We start from the raw sequence: 20,842 nt of genomic DNA, 5'->3' as shown, positions 1-20,842 counted from the left end.
ATAAAATCGGAATCAACTGAAATTTTGGAAATAAGCTTTTTTTTTTCGTGGATATCTACTGAAAAATGTCATAAAAAGAGGATGCTAGGATCACGAAATCCTCCTTTAAGGTCATGGTTTCCATAGGGGTGTATGGATTTCACCTGGAACAGCCCAATAGATACCATCCAGTAGTTTAGTTTTTGTAGAGATGTCTTTTATGTCGTAGAGCAGAAGGAAACTGTACATTGGTTGGCTTCAAGTTTGGTAGTGACGTCAATGCTTTTTGGCGATTTTCCTACAAGCATGTCGACAAACTGCCCTTGTGTGTGTGCGTATGCACTCTTCGCGATTAACTTTATATACGCGATTCGATACTGCGGCCAGCGAAATATGCACATATACGTCGCTATCAAACTTGAGGTGAACCAAATTATAACAGTATATTATTTTTGATTAGAATATAGCCGTACCAAACATATTTCATGATTTCTTCATTTGTCATATCATCATCATCAGTTACACTCACTCACCTAAAGGCGTGTTTCTATTGGGACCATTTACCGGTAAAGAGACGGTAAAGGGATTAATTCTGCTCAATAGAAACTGACCTTCCCCGCTATTTACCGGTAAAATAATAAATAAAAAAATGTTGGTATTTATACAGCGCCTTTCACATGTGCACATGTACCAAAGCGCTTTACATTTATTCCGCCGTCGTTAGAATATGTCAGCTGCCATACAATGCCCAAGGCATGCTCATACCTTTAGGCGGCGCTCAATGGACAGTATTCATAACAGCTCCCCATTTCTCCCCTGGGTAGAGAGAGACAAGTAAGATAAAGCGCCTTGCCCAAGAGCACAACACGATGGCACCGCCGAGGCTCAAATTCGCAATCCACGATTACAAGGCAGAGCCCGTGCACGCTGCGCCACCGTGCCCCTTAAATAGCGGTGAGAGTTTACCGGTTAAGTTTTCCTCTTTCGCCAGCAAACTTTCGAGGCGTGTCAATCGTATTTCTTTCAGCTGGTCGTTTATCTGTTTAATCCATGTTAGTTTAGGGCATCCGGCTGGTCTCTTTGCTATTCGATTTGTAATTTTGCTGGTGTTTCTTCATGTAGTCTCATTTTGTGTCCAAATCACCTTAGTCGTTTTGTTTTGATTATTTCACTCCATTTGTCTTCTTACAGCAGTTCAGTGTTTGTCATTGTGTGTGTTCATTTAATATTTAACATTCTGCTGAGCATTGATTGTTGAAATACAGTAAGCCAAAAAATTAAGGTACCAGTTGTGTTCACTCCTGTATATCCTAAATAAAGACAAATATGTAAGATTAAAACAATACCTGTACTCTTTAGCCCTGATTTAAGACCTTATTTGTTGAAATTGGTTGAGAATTAAAGAAACAGTGATCTAAAACCTCATGTAGAAACAAAATCAAAAGTTGCACTTTTATGTTCTAATCATTATACAACCAGAGACACTGAAATGAATACACGGGATCGATACACGTAATTGTGCTATGCACGATTGATATTCAGACGATAAATCTTTGGATACCGGGGTGGAAAATGATGAATATCTCCCGTAAATGATTTCGCATAAAGAAACCAGATGTGGTTCCTTGCACTTGAATATATATTTTGAACAGATATGATAGTCGTTAGTTTGCGTCTTGAGAGAGTAGCTTGCGTCTTGAGCTGAAAAAGTGCCCAAAATTCAAGATTTTAAACAGCGTAGCGTAGACCCTTGTGGAGGTAGTCTCGGGCCAGACTGTATGTGGCTATCACGAACATACAGGATCGACGAGTGTCAGACCGACTGACACAAACTGGCTGTGTAGGAGACTATCGTAGAGGCCGTCTATAAGCAGATGACAATGGCGAATGTATGCTCGCTGACCGTACAGAGGTCAGTCACAGGCTAATGTCATTAGCCTTAGTCGGATGTCCTTCAGCCCACTATGCATTTAAAAACTATTAAACAGGTGGGAACACAATGGCCATCCGTGGCTGTGGATTCAACCTACCAGGGCATTTTCTGCCATGAAGATAATCCGGGCGATGACACTGTGCAACGCTGGTTTGAATGTGCTAATCAATGGAAGCATGGCGCTAGTTCGTTTGTTCGCGAACATGTTGTGTACAAATCAATAGGCCATCATATGGAGCAAACTGCAACTTTTAAATTGGCATCTTCCTTGGGTTTTTGGATCATCGTGTCCTTATTTCTTGAACAATTTCAACAAATGAGGTCTTAAATTCGAGCTAAAAGATGTAGCTATTGGCTGCTGGTTCCAATTATGACATATCTGTCTTTGTTTAGGATATCCAAGGGGTGAACATAACTGGTACCTTAATTATTTGGCTTACTGTACATTAATGTAATTTTGTAGTTCTTTGTTTGTGTCCATAGCTCACTATTGTAAAGAAAAATGATTGCTAAGAAAGCAGAGAAGATACAATGTTTTCATGACTATTGATGTTTTCTTTGAATTAAGATTGAAAATTAGTTGGTGATTTACCACAATGGCCAGTCTCTTTCTCCACTTTATATCTTCTTCAGTGTCAAATTGAGTGCCTAAATATTTGCATTTTTTCTGCATTAATTATAGTCTCACCATACCTTTTTATTTTGTACTATTCTATTCTTGATTCAATTACCATCAGATTCATTTCTCTGGGGGAAAATGCCCCCCCTAAGTCAGAACTCTTGCCCTCCCTGTTGCCCCCCCCAGTAAAAACCAAAAATTACGAAAATTTCCACTTTTTGCAGCAATTTTGCATAAAATTGGTTGATTTTGCCCCCCAAAAAAATTCACTTTGCCCCTCAATGCCCCCAGAAAAAGATTCCTGGCGCCGCCACTGCATTTGATGCAATCAAGCAAAATGAGTCGGATGTCGGGTATATTGTTTTTGCGCTATAGCCAATAATAGTATTCAAGTTCCTTTGTATTTTGTTGTTCTGAGCAACATGGATATATGGCATATCTTTGGAACTGTAAGTCTAATTTATGATTGAGTTTTCAGCTAAATAAAGCTCTAAAAATTGCTCTTTTGATTTTGATCGACATCGGACTCATTTATCTTGATCCAATCACATATGTGTACATCCATATCAAAACGATGCACTTGTCTGCTGCTACATGTGTCTCATTTCACATAATAGCTAGGAATAAATTTATACTAGACTCATCTCAAGTAGATGTCACTTCAAATCATCCCCAGGTCACATGGTTTAGGAATATGTTCTCTGTATTCCTAAATCAAGTGACTTCGGTATGATTTGAGGTGACCTCCACTTGAGATGAGTCTGGTATTTATTCCTAGCTATTATGTAAAATGAGACACATGTAGCTGCCGACAAGTGCATCGTTTTGATATGGATGTACACATATGTGACACAGTCAGGCAAAATGAGGATGTTTTGAAACATTAATTTTCAGATTTTGTATTATGATAATAGACCCTATGAATACTACATCACTCGTCCTCATTTTAAATAAAATTCTACCCTCCATGAAGCCTCCATGGGGCAATTGGCATGATAATACAATAAAGCAGGTGATAGACATGAGTGGTTGTGGAATTGAACTAGAGACCTGTCCCTCGGACACTTAGAACTTAGAACCAACCATCTGCCATTTTAATTGTTATATCGTTCCGGTTGAGTTTAACCGATAGGGTCTATTGGACTTTTATTCAGCTTTAATTTGATGTAAACTTATGTGACATAAGAAGCAAAGATATTTAAACTGAGTAAATGTGTATTTAATAAAGCTGGGATTTCCCTATGTAACTTACAGGCAGGTACCCTGGGTACATGTATCACCAGGGATAGTAGAGTGCAAAATCTTTTGTAAATGGTCTCCAAAAACTACAATTATGATGGTATACCAATTTTACAGTCTACAGTTTCAGACAGAAACCAGTGTCTCAAGCAAAATTATATGAGAAATGTTGTATGATCATTGTGGACTTATATATTCAGATTGAATCATATAATCCAAGAACAAGGATGTGTTAATATTTTCTGTCTACAAACCATCATCAGACCTGCCAATTGCTATAGCATTCTCTTTAGTCTATTGTGATAAATTCAGACCTGCAAAACCTTCTCAGAATTCTGAAAGTATTGCACACATTATGTCTTTGAATTTGTTGGTACCTGGTTTGCGTACATGTACAAGGTTTTGGTCTCAATGTCCCTCATTCTGAGGTTGGCAGGTCTGCATTATTAAAGCGACCAGTCAAGAAATACTGTGTGTGCAATTTGCAAGTGAAAGTTTTAAGTGCCTATTCACTTTTTGGCATTCCTTGGTACCATGCAAATGTATTTATTTACCAATGTAAGTTGAATCTGTTCTTCCTAACAACATTATGCTGATACCCATTTACAAATATGTGGAGAGTGACAGTCAGTGCATATCCCAGATGATTTAATTTGGCCCAGTTTAGAATTCATGCATGTTGCATGCATTTTGTCCCAAGAAAAATATTTTGCTAGGAACTCAGCAGTACAATTTTGCCAGTATTTCTTTTTTTTTTCCAAGATAATATTTTGGTGTAAACCAAGTTAGAAATTTTGGAATATATTACAATAGTAATGTAACTACAAACATTTTCTTTCTGCGTTATCATTCATCATACAAGTCTTGTACAAAACCTGACTTGCTGTGTGCAAATAAGACTACATTTGTACTTACACAGAATTATACTAATACAAAATATGATGTAATTTATTATGAACTATACCCATGTATACAATATTAAACAGTTATATTGTGTATAATGACATTCCATGTTATACATGTACATTGTTACAAAGACATGAATAAAAAACATTACACAAGAATTATCTGGATTGTTTTTAGTTTTTACTTATAATGATATTAACCCTAAAGTGCTTTTGGGGGAGGGAAGGAAGAAAGAAAGGGGGAAAGGATTTTTTTGCATTCCAAAAGGGGGGAAAGCATTTTTGGCAAGTTGAAAGGGGGGAAGCAATTTCTGGCAGATCGAAAGAGGAGCAAGATATTTTGGGCACCGTTTCTATTACACCCTAAATAGGTGTAGGAAAATGTTAGGAACATGATCAAATATGCAAAATTTCTGCTCATTGTGCTCACACTATATAATAAGACAATTTAAGGTTTTAAATTTGGGTTCCCAAAAAATAATTAAAGGGGGGGTAAAGATTTTTTGACACGGCCAAAGTGGGATTTTGGTAGCCCATTTTGAGAATTTGCCTCCGGGTGTATTTATTGCACAACCCCTGAGCCTTTTTAGAGCGTTTTATCTAAAAGGTGCCACTGCCCCACGAATGTGCTCCTTTCGGCTGGCCCAAAAATTCTTGCCCCCAGGGGATATAATTATTGCACAAACCTTCTCCTCTCCTCTCCTCTCCCCTCCCCTCCGTGACCCTCGACTCAACTTGCCCACCTCTCAGCTTACCATTGCAACCCCAACTCCTCTGCAGTTAATTAGCTTTAATTATTGCACAACCCCTTAGAGCTATCCCCTCTCTTCTCCTCTCCTATCCTCCCCCACTCCAGTGGCGGCGCCAGGAATTTTTTGCGGGGGCATTGAGGAGCTTTGAGGGGGAAAAGTGAATTTCAGGGGGGAACAAAATCAACAAATTCGCAAAATTATCGCAGAGGCGAAATCCGAGAAAAAGAGATAGAGAAGCGACACTATGTACAAACTGCCTATACCATGCTATACAGCAGTTGAAGACATGCAATTCGCAAGCGTCGTCGCCGGCCAAGTCTTACTACGAACGTGTAATGAGAAGATACCATAGAGTCCTACATAGAGATCTGAGGAAGAGACGGTCCGAATTGACCTAGTGACCTATAATTTATTAGAGAATCACATTTTTAGAGTATAAGTCCGCCCACCGCTGTCAATCATTCTAATGAACAAATGAAACAAGCTCTGGCATTCTGGCAATGACGTAATCCTAATTATAAATGAGAAAATCACATTGTACATGTAACTGTCTGCTGTACTTCATGTCTTCCAACAAGTGCCGGAGTGTCGCGGCCCTGGCGAAATTCTCGTAATTTTGGGTTTTTACTGGGGCCAACGGGGGGGAAAGAGTTCTGACTGAGGGGCATTTGCCCCCCCCCCAGGCACCACCACTGCTCTCCTCTCATCATCATCGCGGGAGTCTCCTATCTTTAGCCCCTCTACTTTAGTTTCCTCTCCTCTCTTATATTTAGTCTCAGGCCATGCCCCTCACAGTCCACACCCCCTCCCTCCTCTCTCCTCAGCTTTACTCTCTCCCTCTCTGTCTCAAAATTTGTTTGTAAACATAGAGTAAGTCTTCACAATTATTCCCGTAATAAAAATACATTACCCATGCAGTGACTTAGGCTATAAATAAGGTCATGTCACCTGGGGTCAACGGGAGTTTCCCACTCAGGCATCTCGGACTCAGGCGTACCCATTTTGATATCGTGACCGGTTGTGACTCAAGGACTCGTAGATAAGCTTCAACATCTACCAGCTTAAAACCACTGAAACAACACCAGTTCACGGCAAAATAACAGCAAATAGACTGTCCTGCACAAAATCTGTACATAAATCATCATGAATATAGGAAAATTAAGGCTCCTATCGGGGCTGAGGACTCGCACTAATCCACCATGTTTTCAACGACAACAGTTTTGTCGTGCAGGGATCTGTGGCTTAGCCACTCAGCAAGACTTTGTACCATGTCATGCAATAAGGACTAGAAAACATTGGAGTTTACAATGCAGCAATCAATTTTCTACTAGTGCTGTTCATCATTATGCAAGGTGTGCACTAGTTGTAGTAATGGGATTGACTTCCATGTGGAGATATCGATTTATCACTAATATTTTGCAGTAGGCTTTGACGAGAGCATATTTACATCGCGTAAAGTTAATTTTTTATTACTTCCGTGGTCCGAGCTGTGTGCCAAGCGTAGACGAGCGTACACAGAAGAAATAAACAATCACACTGATTTGGCTGATCAGCGCACTTGACAACAAGCCTGTTGACTTGTCACTTCTACGCGATCGCAATTCACCAGCGCGTACTTGGACCACGGAAGTAATAAAAAACTTTAGTTTAATACTTACTGCGTTGAAACACACTCATCTCTTAGTTATTGGCTGCTGAGGCCGAACTGCTGTTGCCAAGTAAGGCACTTGAAACTTGATTCTGAGTTTAGCGTCCACCGCCCGCGTTATGAATTTTGTGCCGCGTTTGAGATGTAAAATCTGAAAATAATTCATTATTTTGCAAATTACTACTAAACCAGAAAGAAAATTTGTTCTGCAAAATTTTTAAACCCCTTTTTTGTATTTGAATCCTTAGAAAACTATAGAAAACCTTGAGAACTATTAGATGAATCCATCTAAATATTTTAGCATTAAAAATATACAGGTTTTTGACCCTTGCTCTATCCAATTATTTCAATTATACCTTTGGGATACCAGGGTAGACTAGAAGAAAAATCAACCTGGACAAAATGTTTTTACCAGATGGACATTGTTGATGTTGTAAATAATCTAACTAGGAAAGACCTGGTTTTGACAAATTGGTGCTAAAAAATTATTTCATAATGTTCTGCATGATTGTTATTTTTGTATAAAATGAGTACCCCCCCCCCCCTTTCCCCCTATCCTCAAATGTATGTACGGAGAGGTTAGTCCAAATTGGAGTGAAGAAGACTGGCATGGTAGACTTCGGAATACATTTAGTTTGTTTTAAAACTTGAAAAACAAAAGCAAGATAATTATACTTTTATAAATGTTTATGTGTGTTTGTGACATTATATTGCGACTGGCAATACCCAATTAGAATGAACAAAAGCGCATAAGCATTGGTAAAAGGCCGCTGATAATGAAACCTTGAAAATAATGAATAATGAATAATGAAATAGTTGCCTCATTATGAGCTAAAAAAAATGGGACGCTTAACTCAACATCAAGTTTCAATAGCCTAATGAACTTTGCGATGTACCAATTGTATATATGTAACTATACAATTTTCGAACGTTTGAGGACTTGTTCTCAAGTTGTAGCAGGTGCCATAGGGTGTCTTCAGTGTTATTTGTTTTTTATAAATGTCGCAAAATATTAATATTGACAATTATAATTAACAACCTGTTTGCCCTCTCCATATATTCATAAATTGCTCACCTGTGTTTTCAAATCATATTTTGTGGTGAAAAATGATTAAATTTGCAATCATTTTTGGAGCAACGATTTCTTCGTACCAACGGCTAAGTAATAAGTATGTAGGCCTAGATGTGAATGCACATTTTAATAAACACATACACAGCACCTGTTGGAACTCCCGGTCGGAGCCAGGAGTTTCAATTATATTGGAACTGTGGTAGTACGCACTCGTCAAAGGTTTACTGCAAAATATTATAGACGATCAGTGATCGATCACCATCATGTCAGTGATTTAAATGTTTATGGTCATACTAGCTGGGTGAAGCGAAGGCACACAATAAGTTCGGTACCATACCAACCCTGAACCTACATTAAGGCTGTATAAAATTAATGTTTTGGTTCTCATCCAGAGGATTTTCATGAATTGATGAGGAGGGATGTGTTTTTCCCCAATGTGAAGTGAGCATTGTCAGTAGTTTTCAATCGTTTTCCAGCAGTGCAAGGATACGATGCGAGGCCCTTATAAATTTGTTTTTTTCAAATGTGAGATTCTGAGGGATAAACCCCCTAGAGTACCACAAAAAGACTTGGAAGTGATCCACATCATCCTTGTTCTCTAATAAACTTATTTGTGTGGAGTTTTCACAAATCATTCCAAAGTCTGAAATAAAAAAATCTTTAAAAAATCCCAGAAATTGAGGAGGGAGAGGACAAGAACCAAACATTCATTTTATAAGGCTAATAACAAATTTATCATACAACTAAGTCATTCTTATTATTGAAATGATCATGTTTTTAAACATTTTATTTGTTGCAAAACAAGAAAAACATTACCAAATTTAAATGACTTTTCCGTATATTACGTATCACATGCATTTTACACGCCCGCGGTTTACGCGAATTGTCTTTTTACGTTTATAACCTCGCCGCATGCATGTTTCGTGCTTGCGCATTATGCTCTCACTGACTAGAAGTGTATTATCTGCACTCACTGACTAGACAGTAGCGTGGCGTAGTGGGAGAGGGGGCAGAGTGCCCCTGACAAAAACTAAAAGAAAAAAAGTGCCCTCTGACAAAAAATGAAAGAGAAAATCTGGAAGGCAAAGGAAAAGAAAAGGGGCAAGGAGTCGTGGGCCAAAATAGTGTAAAATACAACATTTTTGCAAAACCGGTATATGTATTGTATTTTATTTTGCCCCCCCACCAAGAAAGCTGGCTACATGTACGCCCCTGTGACTAGATTCGAAAATATATGGTTAGCTGTGTTCTTTGATGTTTCCCTTAGTGGTATGATAAAAATCTTTGCCCCCCCTTTGAACATGCCAAATATTTTGGATCCCAATTTGCAAACCTTAAATGGTCTAGATACATGCTGCGAGGAAAATTTGCATAGTTAAACGTTTCTGTGCTAAAATAAAAGTGGATAATGGTGAATCCAACGGACGAGGACTGTGCTATTTTCCTAAGCCTTTTTAGAGCATTTTACCTAAAAGGTGCCACATGAATGTGTGGCTTAGGAAAACAGTATGGAAACACATATATGCAAAATTTCCTGCTCGATGCACTCGCACCATTTATCTAGACCATTTAAGGTTTGCAAATTGGGATCCCAAAAATTTGGCATGTGCAAAGATTTTTTTTTTGTTGTTAGGTGTGTGTGGGGGGGGAAGCAATTTTTGGCAAGCCGTTTGGCATTTGGAAATTGTACCCCCCTCCCCCGGGCTAATAATTATTGCACAGTGAAGAGTCACCTCATCACTCAACAAAATATGTGACAGGAAACTAACATCAACTTTAAAACCTAATGCTGTAGGGGCAAGGGGCAAGTTTCCCCTCTGAGAAGTCTTGGCTCTTACACCTTACCTCCACCCCCCCACACACACACACACGGCGTGCTGGCCAACCATGACATTTAAGATTTTTAGGCCTTTTTGTAATTTTTAATACTAGCCCATTTTTGACAATTTTCATCACATTTTTCCCCTCAAAAATTGACTTGGCACTGAATGCAGTAAAGGGGTAGTGATAGCTTCAAAAACTTTTGGGTCCTGCATGGGTCCATACACTTTCTTACTATTAGAAGTTAAATTTAGTGGTGAAAATTGGGGGTCATGGACCTATGCAGGTCAGGGTGCCAACCCTGATGCAATTTAATGGACTTTATACAGTTTCATATTGATTATGATGAAATGCGTTGATGTGCAATTATGATGCAGTGATAACAAAATGGGCCATCCCCTTTAACTAGAGTATAGGGCCTAAATATTTAATCTAGGGATCCAGGTGAAAATTGGGGTCAAGGACCCCCAAATGTAGGTCGGTGCAAACCCTGATGCAGTGGACATTGTACCAGTGGCGTGCACAGCACATTGAAAGTGGGGGGGGGGCAGGTTGTTCAGTTCCCCCAAATGGAGTCTGATTAGGAGCAAATTTTGAAGTTTTTAACGTCCCGCCGAATCCCCCGAATAACCAACAAGAGTGGGGCCATGGCCCCCCTGCCCCCCTTTGCGCACGCCACTGCATTGTACACTTTCTTACAGGCACCAGGAGCAAATTTGCCCTTGTAAAGCCATCAGTTGCTTGTAAAATTCACATAAACCAGGAGCAATTTTCTAATTCTAAAACAAATTGCTCCTGGTTCCAGTTTTGAACTTGATACTGCAGTGCTGGTATGCTGTACTGTACATGCAGAAAAGGATGTACTATTTGAAAATTGCTCCTGTTTCTTCAGGAGTTCTGGTTCTTGTAAAATCAGGAGCAATGTTCAAAAACAAATTGCTCCTGGTTCCATTCTGCTTATTTCTAGGCTTGACTAGAGTATAATTTAATCTATTCTTTTCTTTATTCATTCCAATAGAGAGCTTAATCCTATCGTATATACCAGTAAATTTGGAGATGGCCAACTTCCAGGGAAACACATTATGGACTATGTGTTTGAAAACGTTGATGAATACGGAGACAGAGAAGCTTTGGTAAGTTGTTGTTATTCGGGTAATCTGAAGGTGACAACTCTCTAGTCTGAAGGTTTGCTAGTCTGAACACGTAATTTACCATTCGCTAGTCCGAATTCTGAAAAAGGTTCGCTAGTCTGAATATCTGGTTCTCTATAGTCCGAGGGTTCGCCAGTCTGAATAATAAATAAGGTTCTCTAGTCCGAATATAGAATAAGGCTCGCTAACCCTAACCCTAAACCTAACTCTGAACCCTAACCCTAAACACTAACCCTTAACCCTTAACCCTAACCCTTATTCTATATTCAGACTAGAGAACCTTCGGATTAGCGAACTTAATTTGCTTTTCGGACTAGCGACCCTTCGGACTAGAGAATTCTGAAAAAGGTTCGCTAGTCTGAATATCGGGTTCTCTAGTCCGAGGGCTCGCTAGTTCGAAATAATAAATAAGGTTCTCTAGTCCGAATATAGAATAAGGCTCACTAACCCTAACCCTAAACCCTAACCCTAACCCTAACCCTTATTCTATATTCAGACTAGAGAACCTTCGGATTAGCTAACTTAATTTGGTTTTCGGACTAGCGACCCTTCGGACTAGAGAGAAGTCATGAATCTGAACACCTGGCAGTTTGGGAAGTAAGCTAGTCTCTGATTGCAATTTATGGAACAATTTTGGAATAATGTTTACTACTACAACGTAATTACCCTAACTGGACCCGTTATTTTGCCTCTGAAATTCCAGGGGTACACAATAATTTCTTAGGGTCCCATTAACAGTATCAATTAAATGGGGATTATCGGGCATTTCCATTCACAAGTGCAATGGTTTCATATTTTTCTTGACATTCAAGCTTACAAGTGGCAATCTCTTTTAACCACACATGTATAGCTTTAGAGCACCTTTTCACTCATGTTAATCTCTAGACCACCAGGTGTTGGTCGACTAAAGAGATCACAAACCAGGAAGTGAAATATTGCGACTTCACTTGAAAACCTCACTGTTGCTAATTTGATCATAAATGGACAAATCCTCAAAGAAAGGGTTGAAAAGCAAAAATAAGCCATTCAACAAGAATTATGTTCAATTTATTCAAGGGAAATAGAATATATGTTAAGATGAATTGGGCATTGCACATGCTATTTTAGGGTTAAGTTTAGAAGCTTTATCAACACAAGTTTTTCTAAGGTTTGTGGCTCAAACTAAATGGGGAATATAGGTATTAAGCCCCCAAAATCGGAAAGTAGCCCCAGAAAGTTCAATGAGGGGGATTTTTTTCAAAAGAAACAACTGATATTAAAAAATTATTTTGATGCCTGATATTAAAAAAGTATTTTGATAATATTAACATAACAAAAAGTTATAGGTGATTTGTTTTAATTTGACTTACATGTAAATTGTAATGTAGCAAATAAGATATGCACTTTACTTTTGTCTTCCAGGTGGATGGACCCAGTGGTCGTTCTTATTCATTCTCTGAACTCAAATCTCTAGTCACTAAATGTGGTAGTGCCTTAGCAAGGCGTGGATTTAAACAAGGAGACGTGTGCTCCGTATACAGCCCTAACAATCCTGAGTATTTTATCATAATGGGTGGCGTGCTGTCAATAGGGGGTATTCTTACAACGATTAATCCTCTTTATACTGTTGGTAAGTTGGTGTTTGTGAGCAGAAAGAATGAGAGAGACAAGGAAATTTTGGATTAGATGTGGTAAGCATGGTGTGCCCATTTTATTATTTAAAAAAAGCTCACTGATTTATAATGTGCTACCTGAGACTATTATAGTCTCAAGTGCTGCGCACAGGCACAACACCTAGACGTTGTTTCACAAGCTTCAGCATACTTTACAGGTTGTTGCTGACCATTATGGCCCCATATTATTCCATTAAACCATAAAACAACAACACAGGGACTTGCAGCTAAGAATTAGGGCACCTCTAGACATTCCACAATTGGCCACCACAGCCAGGATCAGCTCCCTGAGTTTTGTAAAGGTTACAATGAGACAATTAGCAGTAAGTTCCTTGTCCAGGGGAATTTCAGGCCAGCTCAATTTTTACATGAGAGCGTACTAACCACCAACAGGGTTCGAACCCACAACCTCTTGCACCATAGTCGAACACCTTATCAATTGAGCTAACTTAACTGCAAATTATACACAGAACATGTTCAGGCATTCTGTTTAATTTGGTCTGCTTGCTTTAGCCATGAAGGGGGGGTATTGTGACAATGTATTCCTTCTGTATGTATTGGTATATGTAATGAAATGGGTAACTATATGTGACATGATTCAGTTCAGTTTTATTTTCATCTCAACACACATACATATAAATAACATGATATAAAAAAACAAAACATTTTGTAATAAATTAGTAACAATGCAATGCCAAATAATTTATAATTGAGATACCAATATTAATATTACAAAATAATATTTTAACAATGTGGTATGAGAGATGTGGATGCCACAGAAACGCATAAGCGTGTAAAGTTGTGGCACCCATTTGAAAGTTACAGACAAGTCTATAGCTTAAATACAATATTCGATATTTATAAGGTTACAAATTCTATGAATGCCATAGACAGACAACATAAAGTCCGAAAAATCAATGAAGCATAAAATGCGAACTAAAGCAGCGCATGTAAATCCATCATGCAGGAGAAAGCACTTTAAACATCATCATGTAAATATCCATTGATGAGGTTTTGTTTGAATGTTTTTTTAAATACTGTAGGAGACGGGATGAGTTTAAGGGATTGGTCAAGATCATTCCAGAGGAGAGCACCATGTGTTTTGATGGTGTTGCTAGCAAAAACCGTATTAAATAATTGGATGTGAAAGTCTTTAGAATGTCTGGTATCGTGTGTATGGATGTCGTCATTAGTAGTAAAGAAGTTGTCGTGAGGTCATTTGGTAGCATCTTGTAATGAAATTTATGCATAAAAATGCTGTTTGAAATTTGAAAATGTCATGGATCTTAAGGGCATTTAATTGGTGGAAAAGTGGGTCAGTGTGGGCGAGCCACAAAGAATTTGTGCACGTCCTAACAACTCGTTTTTGTAGGAGAAAAAGAGAATCCAGATTGCCGTTGTTTTTATCTGCCCAGACAATTGCACAGTAAGTTAAATAGGGAAGCACAAGTGTATTATATAAGGTTTGCAAAGAGGCCTCCGGTAGAAAAGGGCGGACTTTACGTATAATACCATTATATTTTGACACAATTTTAGTGATGTGTGTAGTGTGTGATTTCCAGCTGAGGTTATCATCAATAAGTAGGCCTAGAAATTTGGTAGTATGAACCAGATTTAATTCTGTATTATCTATTAGTACTTTTATATTGATTTCAGATTTATTATTGTATTTATTTTTAAAAAGCATATAATTAGTTTTTTTGATGTTTAGTGAAAGTTTATTTAATTTAAACCAATTTGATATTAAAATAAGCTCAGCATTAATGATTGATTCGAGGTGATGGTGATCTTCATGCGAGAAAAGTATGTTGGTATCATCTGCGAAAAGGATAAAATGTGGGATTTTGGAACACAGGCGAAGGTCATTAATATATAATAAGAAGAGGAGGGCACCAAGAATTGACCCCTGTGGAACTCCATGAGGTGATATTCGTGAGAGGAGAAACTGCTTCATTAAATACCACACATTGTTTCCTATCACTGAGATAATTTCGAATCCATGTATTGGCCAGACCTCTGATACCATAATGATCGAGTTTGTTCAAGAGGATGTTGTGGTTTAAGGTATCGAATGCCTTACTGAGGTCAAGAAAAATGCCTGCAACATGATGCTTTTTATCAAGGTTTTCTGCAATTTGCAATAAAGCTCATTAATGGCCATATATGTGGATCTTTGTGGCCGGAAACCAAACTGATGAGGACTTAGAATATCATGAAGTGAAATAAAATTTAAAATACGATTATAAATAACTTTTTCAAGAAGTTTTGATATTGATGGTAGAATTGATATAGGCCTATAATTAGAGAAATTGTGACAATCGTCTGCTTTAAAAATGGGTGTGACTTTAGCAATTTTTAGTTTTGAGGGTACAATACCGGATGATAAAGATGAATTGAAGATGTGGGTGAGAGGAATACTTATTTCGAAGTTGATTGATTTTAGAAGATTGGAGCTTATTCCGTCTGCACCAGAGCTATAGGTGTTGTTAATTTTGGAAGAGAGCTTGATAATTTCCTCAATTGAAGTTGGAGAAAGGAAGAGGCTTTTGTTGTTTGAAAAGTCATTGAAGGTTGACGGGAATTATTATCGGGTTCGAATTTTTCTGCCAATAATGGTCCAATATTTGTGAAAAAATCATTAAATTTCAATGCAATGTCTTTATTATTAGTGACTTTATGACCGTTAACGGTATCAGTAAAGAAATCAGGAAATTTCGTTTTTTATTCCTACCTAAGAGTTTATTTAGAGTTTGCCACATTTTTTCATGTTATGACTGTGAAATTCAATTTCGGATGTGATGTGCAGTTTCTTTGAGGTACGAAGCAGTGAGTTTAAGTAGTTTCTATATTTATTATATTTCAGTTTATTCTCCACAGTGGGCTTAGAGATATATTTTTTATAGAGTCTGTCTTTAGTTTTAATCGATTTTATTAGGCCACTTGTAATCCATGGTTTCCGAAGCGATTTTTCTTTGGATAATTTAGTTATTTTGATTGGACAATGAATATCAAACAAGGTGGTTAATTTGTTATTGAAATCATTATAAGCACATTCTGTGTCATTGTTGTTTGTAATGAATGACCAATCCACAAGTGCAAGAGCACTTTTAAAACCTCTGATGTTATCTGGTTTCATTTGACGTGACTTTTTAAATGATGTTTTCTTGGATGTGTTATGACGTGAATTCCTATTAACGAGGGAAAATATTGGAAAGTGGTCAGAGAGGTCGGTAACAAAAATACCAGACTTAGTTACTTGTGATATGTTATTGGTGAAAATGTTATCAATGAGGGAAACACTGGTGACTCCATTTTTATTTGTTTTAATACGTGTAGGCCTATCTATACATGGGATGAATTGGTACGAGTAAAAAAGATGGACAAAAGTATTTACTTCAGGCCTAGAATCATATTTTAGGAGATCAATGTTGAAATCACCAGTGATGTAACAGGGTTTTTTCTCTTTAGTGACGATGTTCAGTGTATTGTCTAATTGCATAATAAAGTCATTCATAACAACTGTATCAGGTTTGTAAACTACTCCAACGATGGTGTTATGGGAGTTGTTTGTAATTTCAATAAATAATGAATCACAATCAGGGCAATCAATTTTTAAATCATGTCTAATACGATAATGGAATTTAGGATGAATGAAAAGAGAGACGCCCTCCGCCAGTTCTTCCTCCTGGCCTGATGCAATTTTCGTTTGAATAATCATTGAGATCGATGAGATCCGCGTCCTCAGATGACCTAAACCATGTTTCCGTGAAAGCGTATATATCAAACTGATGATCAATAGCTGAAAGATAGTTTGGTACATCATTGGCACGTTTATTAAGGCTTAATGCATTGAGGTGGAAAAGAGAAATGTCAGTGTTTTTGAAGTCAGTTGAGTTGAAAAGCTCAATGTCGAAGTAATTGCAATCAGTAATCATGGTGTTGTCAATATTACATGATTGATCGGATGTTGGTGAATTTGGGTTTAAAGTGCTATCAAAAGTAGATGGATTGAATTTGACATGTGATATAAAATCGGACAAATCAGACGTAGACATAACGAATAATAAATATACAATGCAAAAAAAAAAATATATATATATAATATATACAATCCAAAGTGAATAGGAATTGGATTATCTAGAAACAAAAGTAAATTAAAAACAGTTGGAACAGATGAGTCAAGCTCACTTATACCAAAATGTGAGGGAATAGGGGTGGGCTGGGATAATAATAAATACTGATAATAAAAGGGTAATGGCTGGATGTTGGCTAATACAAAGAAATATACTTCAACATGATCAAGATACTCAACATGTCATGAACATAAATATGTAGAATAATGAAAGAACAATTGGGAAGTGTATGTACACACCTATCAATATACCCCAATATCATGAATTAATATCAACTGAACATGTCATCAGTAATGTAAGGTACTGTCAAATATAAATAAGTATAGTAGATATCAATATAGGCTGAACAGCTTAAGGAAATGTCTATGAAGTATACACTCCAAATTTCAAGGATCCAAAACAAATCCCAAGGGACTGCGATTAGGGACCAATCAAGGGGAATGAGTCACATGTCGGCCCTGGTCGAAAATGAGTTTTACACAAGTTTCTAAAGAAGACATTTAGAGCTTTCAGAAACTGAAAACCCCATGTTGATACGACTTTTCTTTCTGAAGTTACATCAATTTATCAATCGCTGAAAACAATATAAAACAAAAGAATTTTAACACTTTCTTTGCCAATATCTCTTTGTCCAATGAGGACATGCCCTGACATGCAAGGACAAATTTAGTGACCTCACTTTCAAGTATTAGCAATGTCCAACCTATTAAGATTTATCGCTCATCAAAGGTTTACAGCAAAGTATAGGGCACGGGATTATGGAATAATGGGAATTACCCTGGGTCAGTATGGTAGTAATAACAGGTGCACAATATGAGTTTGTTATTTTCAGATGAGTTGGTGGGTCAGTTGAAACACTCCGATGCTAGATATGTGATAACAGTACCTGACTCTGCTGCTAACGCTCTCAAAGCTAAGGACATTCTTGAAAGAGAAAACCGTATCCAGGTTAGTTGATTGGTCAGTTGAAACATCCTGATGCTATAATCTTTACTTGTAAACTTTTGACAAAAGCATATTTTAAGCATACATCATATATTTGCTGTGTTGAAACAGAGTTGTCTCTGATTGGCTGCTGAGGCGATCCCCCGATCTGCTGTTGCCAAGTGGAAATTTATGAATAAACTTTGCAACATCATGGGAGTACGCACTCAAGGTTTACAGCTAAATATTATAGTTTGGTGATCATACCAGAATCTGATGCTATTGATAATGTTCTTAAATAAGCTTAAGGTTATTAATTATTTTAAACTGTTGTGATTTGGTAGTTCACAGCATCTTACGAATGGTAGTGAGCTTTGGCAAAAACTGCATTGCTCAATTCATAGCGAAAGCGTGTAGAAGAATTAAAATATCACAGATACACTTTTATAGGTGCTGCGGTTCTTGAGTTACGTTGTAAAGAGGGCTGAAACAACAACACTTTTGTAAAACATACATAAACTCATTAACAACAATAAATTAAGCAAGTTTGCAAAGTATATTATTTGTAGAATGAACTTTTGCAAAACATCAAGGCATTAATTTTCAATAATATATTGATATAGTTATAGATAATGAAAATCAATTTTAGGTTGCTTCGACCAACAATACCTCATCTACCCTTAAGTTAGGTTAGAACAAGAACACTGTATACAGTTACTGTCTGGGGCTTGTATCAAGTCTAATACTCTCAAAGCTTTTAAATATAAATATACATGTTCATCTTTATGGGACTTGTGCAAAGTCTATTAATGCTCACAAAGTTAAAGATAATGCTAGATATAGGTTGGTATCTTGATGGGACTTGTGGCAAGTCTAATGCTCTCAAAGCTAAAGATATGTACATAATGTACAGTTTCTTGAAGGGACTTGTGGCAGATGCTGTCATAGTTTTAAAAAGATATATGCTAGAACATAAACAGGTTAGTATCATTGATGGGATTTGTGGCAAGCTAACCATATGCTAGAACATAACAGGTTAGCATCTTGAATTGGCTAATTCTGTCTAAAAATGCTGCAACACATACAGGCTAGTAGATGTGTCTGGGACTTGTGCCAAGTCTAACATTCCATTTCATAATCTCTTTTCAAAATGGCTCTGCATCCTAGAATCAATCCTACAGTGCAATTTTTGTGACAACAAAATAAGAAACAAAAACATTTCCAAGACTACATTCTGTAGCTTATTTTGATATTGATCTAATGGTGTGATTTGATACATGTTAAATACAGGAAGTGTTTGTGATTGGTGAGGCTGATGGCTGCACTCCCTTCTCGGAGTTATTAGAAGATGATGGATCAGCGTTTCCAGTAGACGTCACTATAGATGAGGATAGCGTAGCTGCACTACTCTACTCCAGCGGTACAACAGGAATGCCTAAGGGGGTCATGTTAACACACAAGAACATTGTTAGCAATATGTGGCAATTTTCAAGGCAAGTATGGAGGGAATTTTATAGTTGGGAAAATAGTGCCAGTGTCCAGGGGTGTTCTTGATTTGAGATGGCAGGGATTTTTGGCAGGCATATGCGACTGGGATTTCCAAAATGATGAAAATTTATGAAAAAGAGACCCAAAATTATATGTTTTTTCTGGACTATCTGAAATTATTTCTGTTCAAACTTAAGTTAAGCGTTTTGGGTCCAGCTGGGAGAAAAAAATCCCAGGTCGATCCAAAATAGTGTATCGCACACGATAGACCACCTAAGTTTTCGTAAATCGGTTTCTCCCAGGTCGACCGTAAATTTTGGGTTGCCACATTCGGCCCGCAAACGCCCAGGATTTTTAGCCAGGTCGACCCATGACAAGCATGCAAATAGGCCTACATATGTGACCCGACCATGGCGATATACATGTGATGAGTATAAATCATTGTACATCGTTCATTCATAACTTTTCCAAGCGCCAGTGACCTTTACGATATCAGTTTGTCTTGGCATCTAAATTAATTCACTAGTCATAGGCCTACTCTCATATCATGATATTCGTATTTATTAAAGTATTCTTGTTTTAGTTTGCAAAATACAGAGGCAAATTTAAGAAGATATATAGTCATACGTGATACTTCTAAGTTTTCTACTTTCTTGAATTTGCGTCAACATGTACACACATGATATAAAGCTTAAGCTTACATTCAAGTTCGCATTGACGGTACGACTCGATGTTTTAGACTTGTGAGAAAAAGAAAGTAATAAATTATGAGAAGAGGTCACAAATAGGATCAAATAATCCAACAAAGAATCACCCTGGCCCTGCCTAAGTGCCGGACATAGGCCTACATGATATGATAATTTATTATTATTTGGTCAACAACAACAACCACGAATGGAGTGCCAATTTCTATTAGCCTAAGCTGTCTTTCTATCAACAAGCGCGGAATCTCCCAGCTTGACCAATTCGGCTTAAGTTAACTTTAAAAAGTACCTCTACTATAAGTTTTTTGAAACTTACACCCCGATTACATCTTACTCCCCAGCCAGCTATACCAAAAGAAGATGATGCTTAATTGATTCAGTGGCGTAACTTTGGGTCAGGGTGCCCGGGGGCGAAAGTAGTTCGGGTGCCCCTGACCAACATAGTGCAGAGCTAATCAATTTTAGTATTGAAAGCCATAGACCTACCGAATAACTTACGAAGTGTTTCAGATTAAATTTATATCATGTTTCAATGCAATTCATGTTAATAAAACAAAATGTTTTCATATTCTCTAATGTCTTTACTTAGGAGACTCGTCACTAGCTGCAGTGACGTAGCATATGGCGCCCAGGGGCAAGAATACAAAATACGCCCTCTTCCGAAAATGCGCATAAATTCCACTAATTTGGTATTTAATCATGATGAATTTAGGTCTTTAAAATGACAATTTATAGGCCTATGTTGCAATGCGAGCGAAGCGCGCGAAAAATCTTGTGTTGAAGGGGCACCCAAATGAAGAGTAATTCAATGCATGGTGGGTA

The 20,842-nt window shown here is 37.6% G+C and overlaps 1 protein-coding gene across 3 annotated transcripts in view; it reads left to right on the top strand.

The window, feature by feature from the left end:
* Positions 1 to 6,413: 6,413 nt before the first annotated feature.
* Positions 6,414 to 20,842, top strand: part of LOC140165858 (uncharacterized) — a 30,568-nt gene continuing 16,139 nt past the window's right edge. For all 3 annotated transcript variants that reach the window (XM_072189191.1, XM_072189190.1, XM_072189192.1), the window contains exons 1-5: positions 6,414 to 6,779; positions 10,987 to 11,101; positions 12,521 to 12,728; positions 17,737 to 17,852; positions 19,119 to 19,321. In XM_072189191.1, the coding sequence (XP_072045292.1) occupies positions 6,571 to 6,779; positions 10,987 to 11,101; positions 12,521 to 12,728; positions 17,737 to 17,852; positions 19,119 to 19,321 (851 nt within the window). In that variant the 5' untranslated portion in view covers positions 6,414 to 6,570. The remainder of the gene's footprint in view (positions 6,780 to 10,986; positions 11,102 to 12,520; positions 12,729 to 17,736; positions 17,853 to 19,118; positions 19,322 to 20,842) is intronic.

This window comes from Amphiura filiformis, chromosome 12, assembly GCF_039555335.1.
Source record: "Amphiura filiformis chromosome 12, Afil_fr2py, whole genome shotgun sequence".
In the NCBI taxonomy this organism is placed as follows: Eukaryota; Metazoa; Echinodermata; class Ophiuroidea; order Amphilepidida; family Amphiuridae; genus Amphiura; species Amphiura filiformis.
The sequence above is the reverse complement of the archived record's forward strand: the minus strand, read 5'-3'. Positions and strand labels throughout refer to the sequence as shown.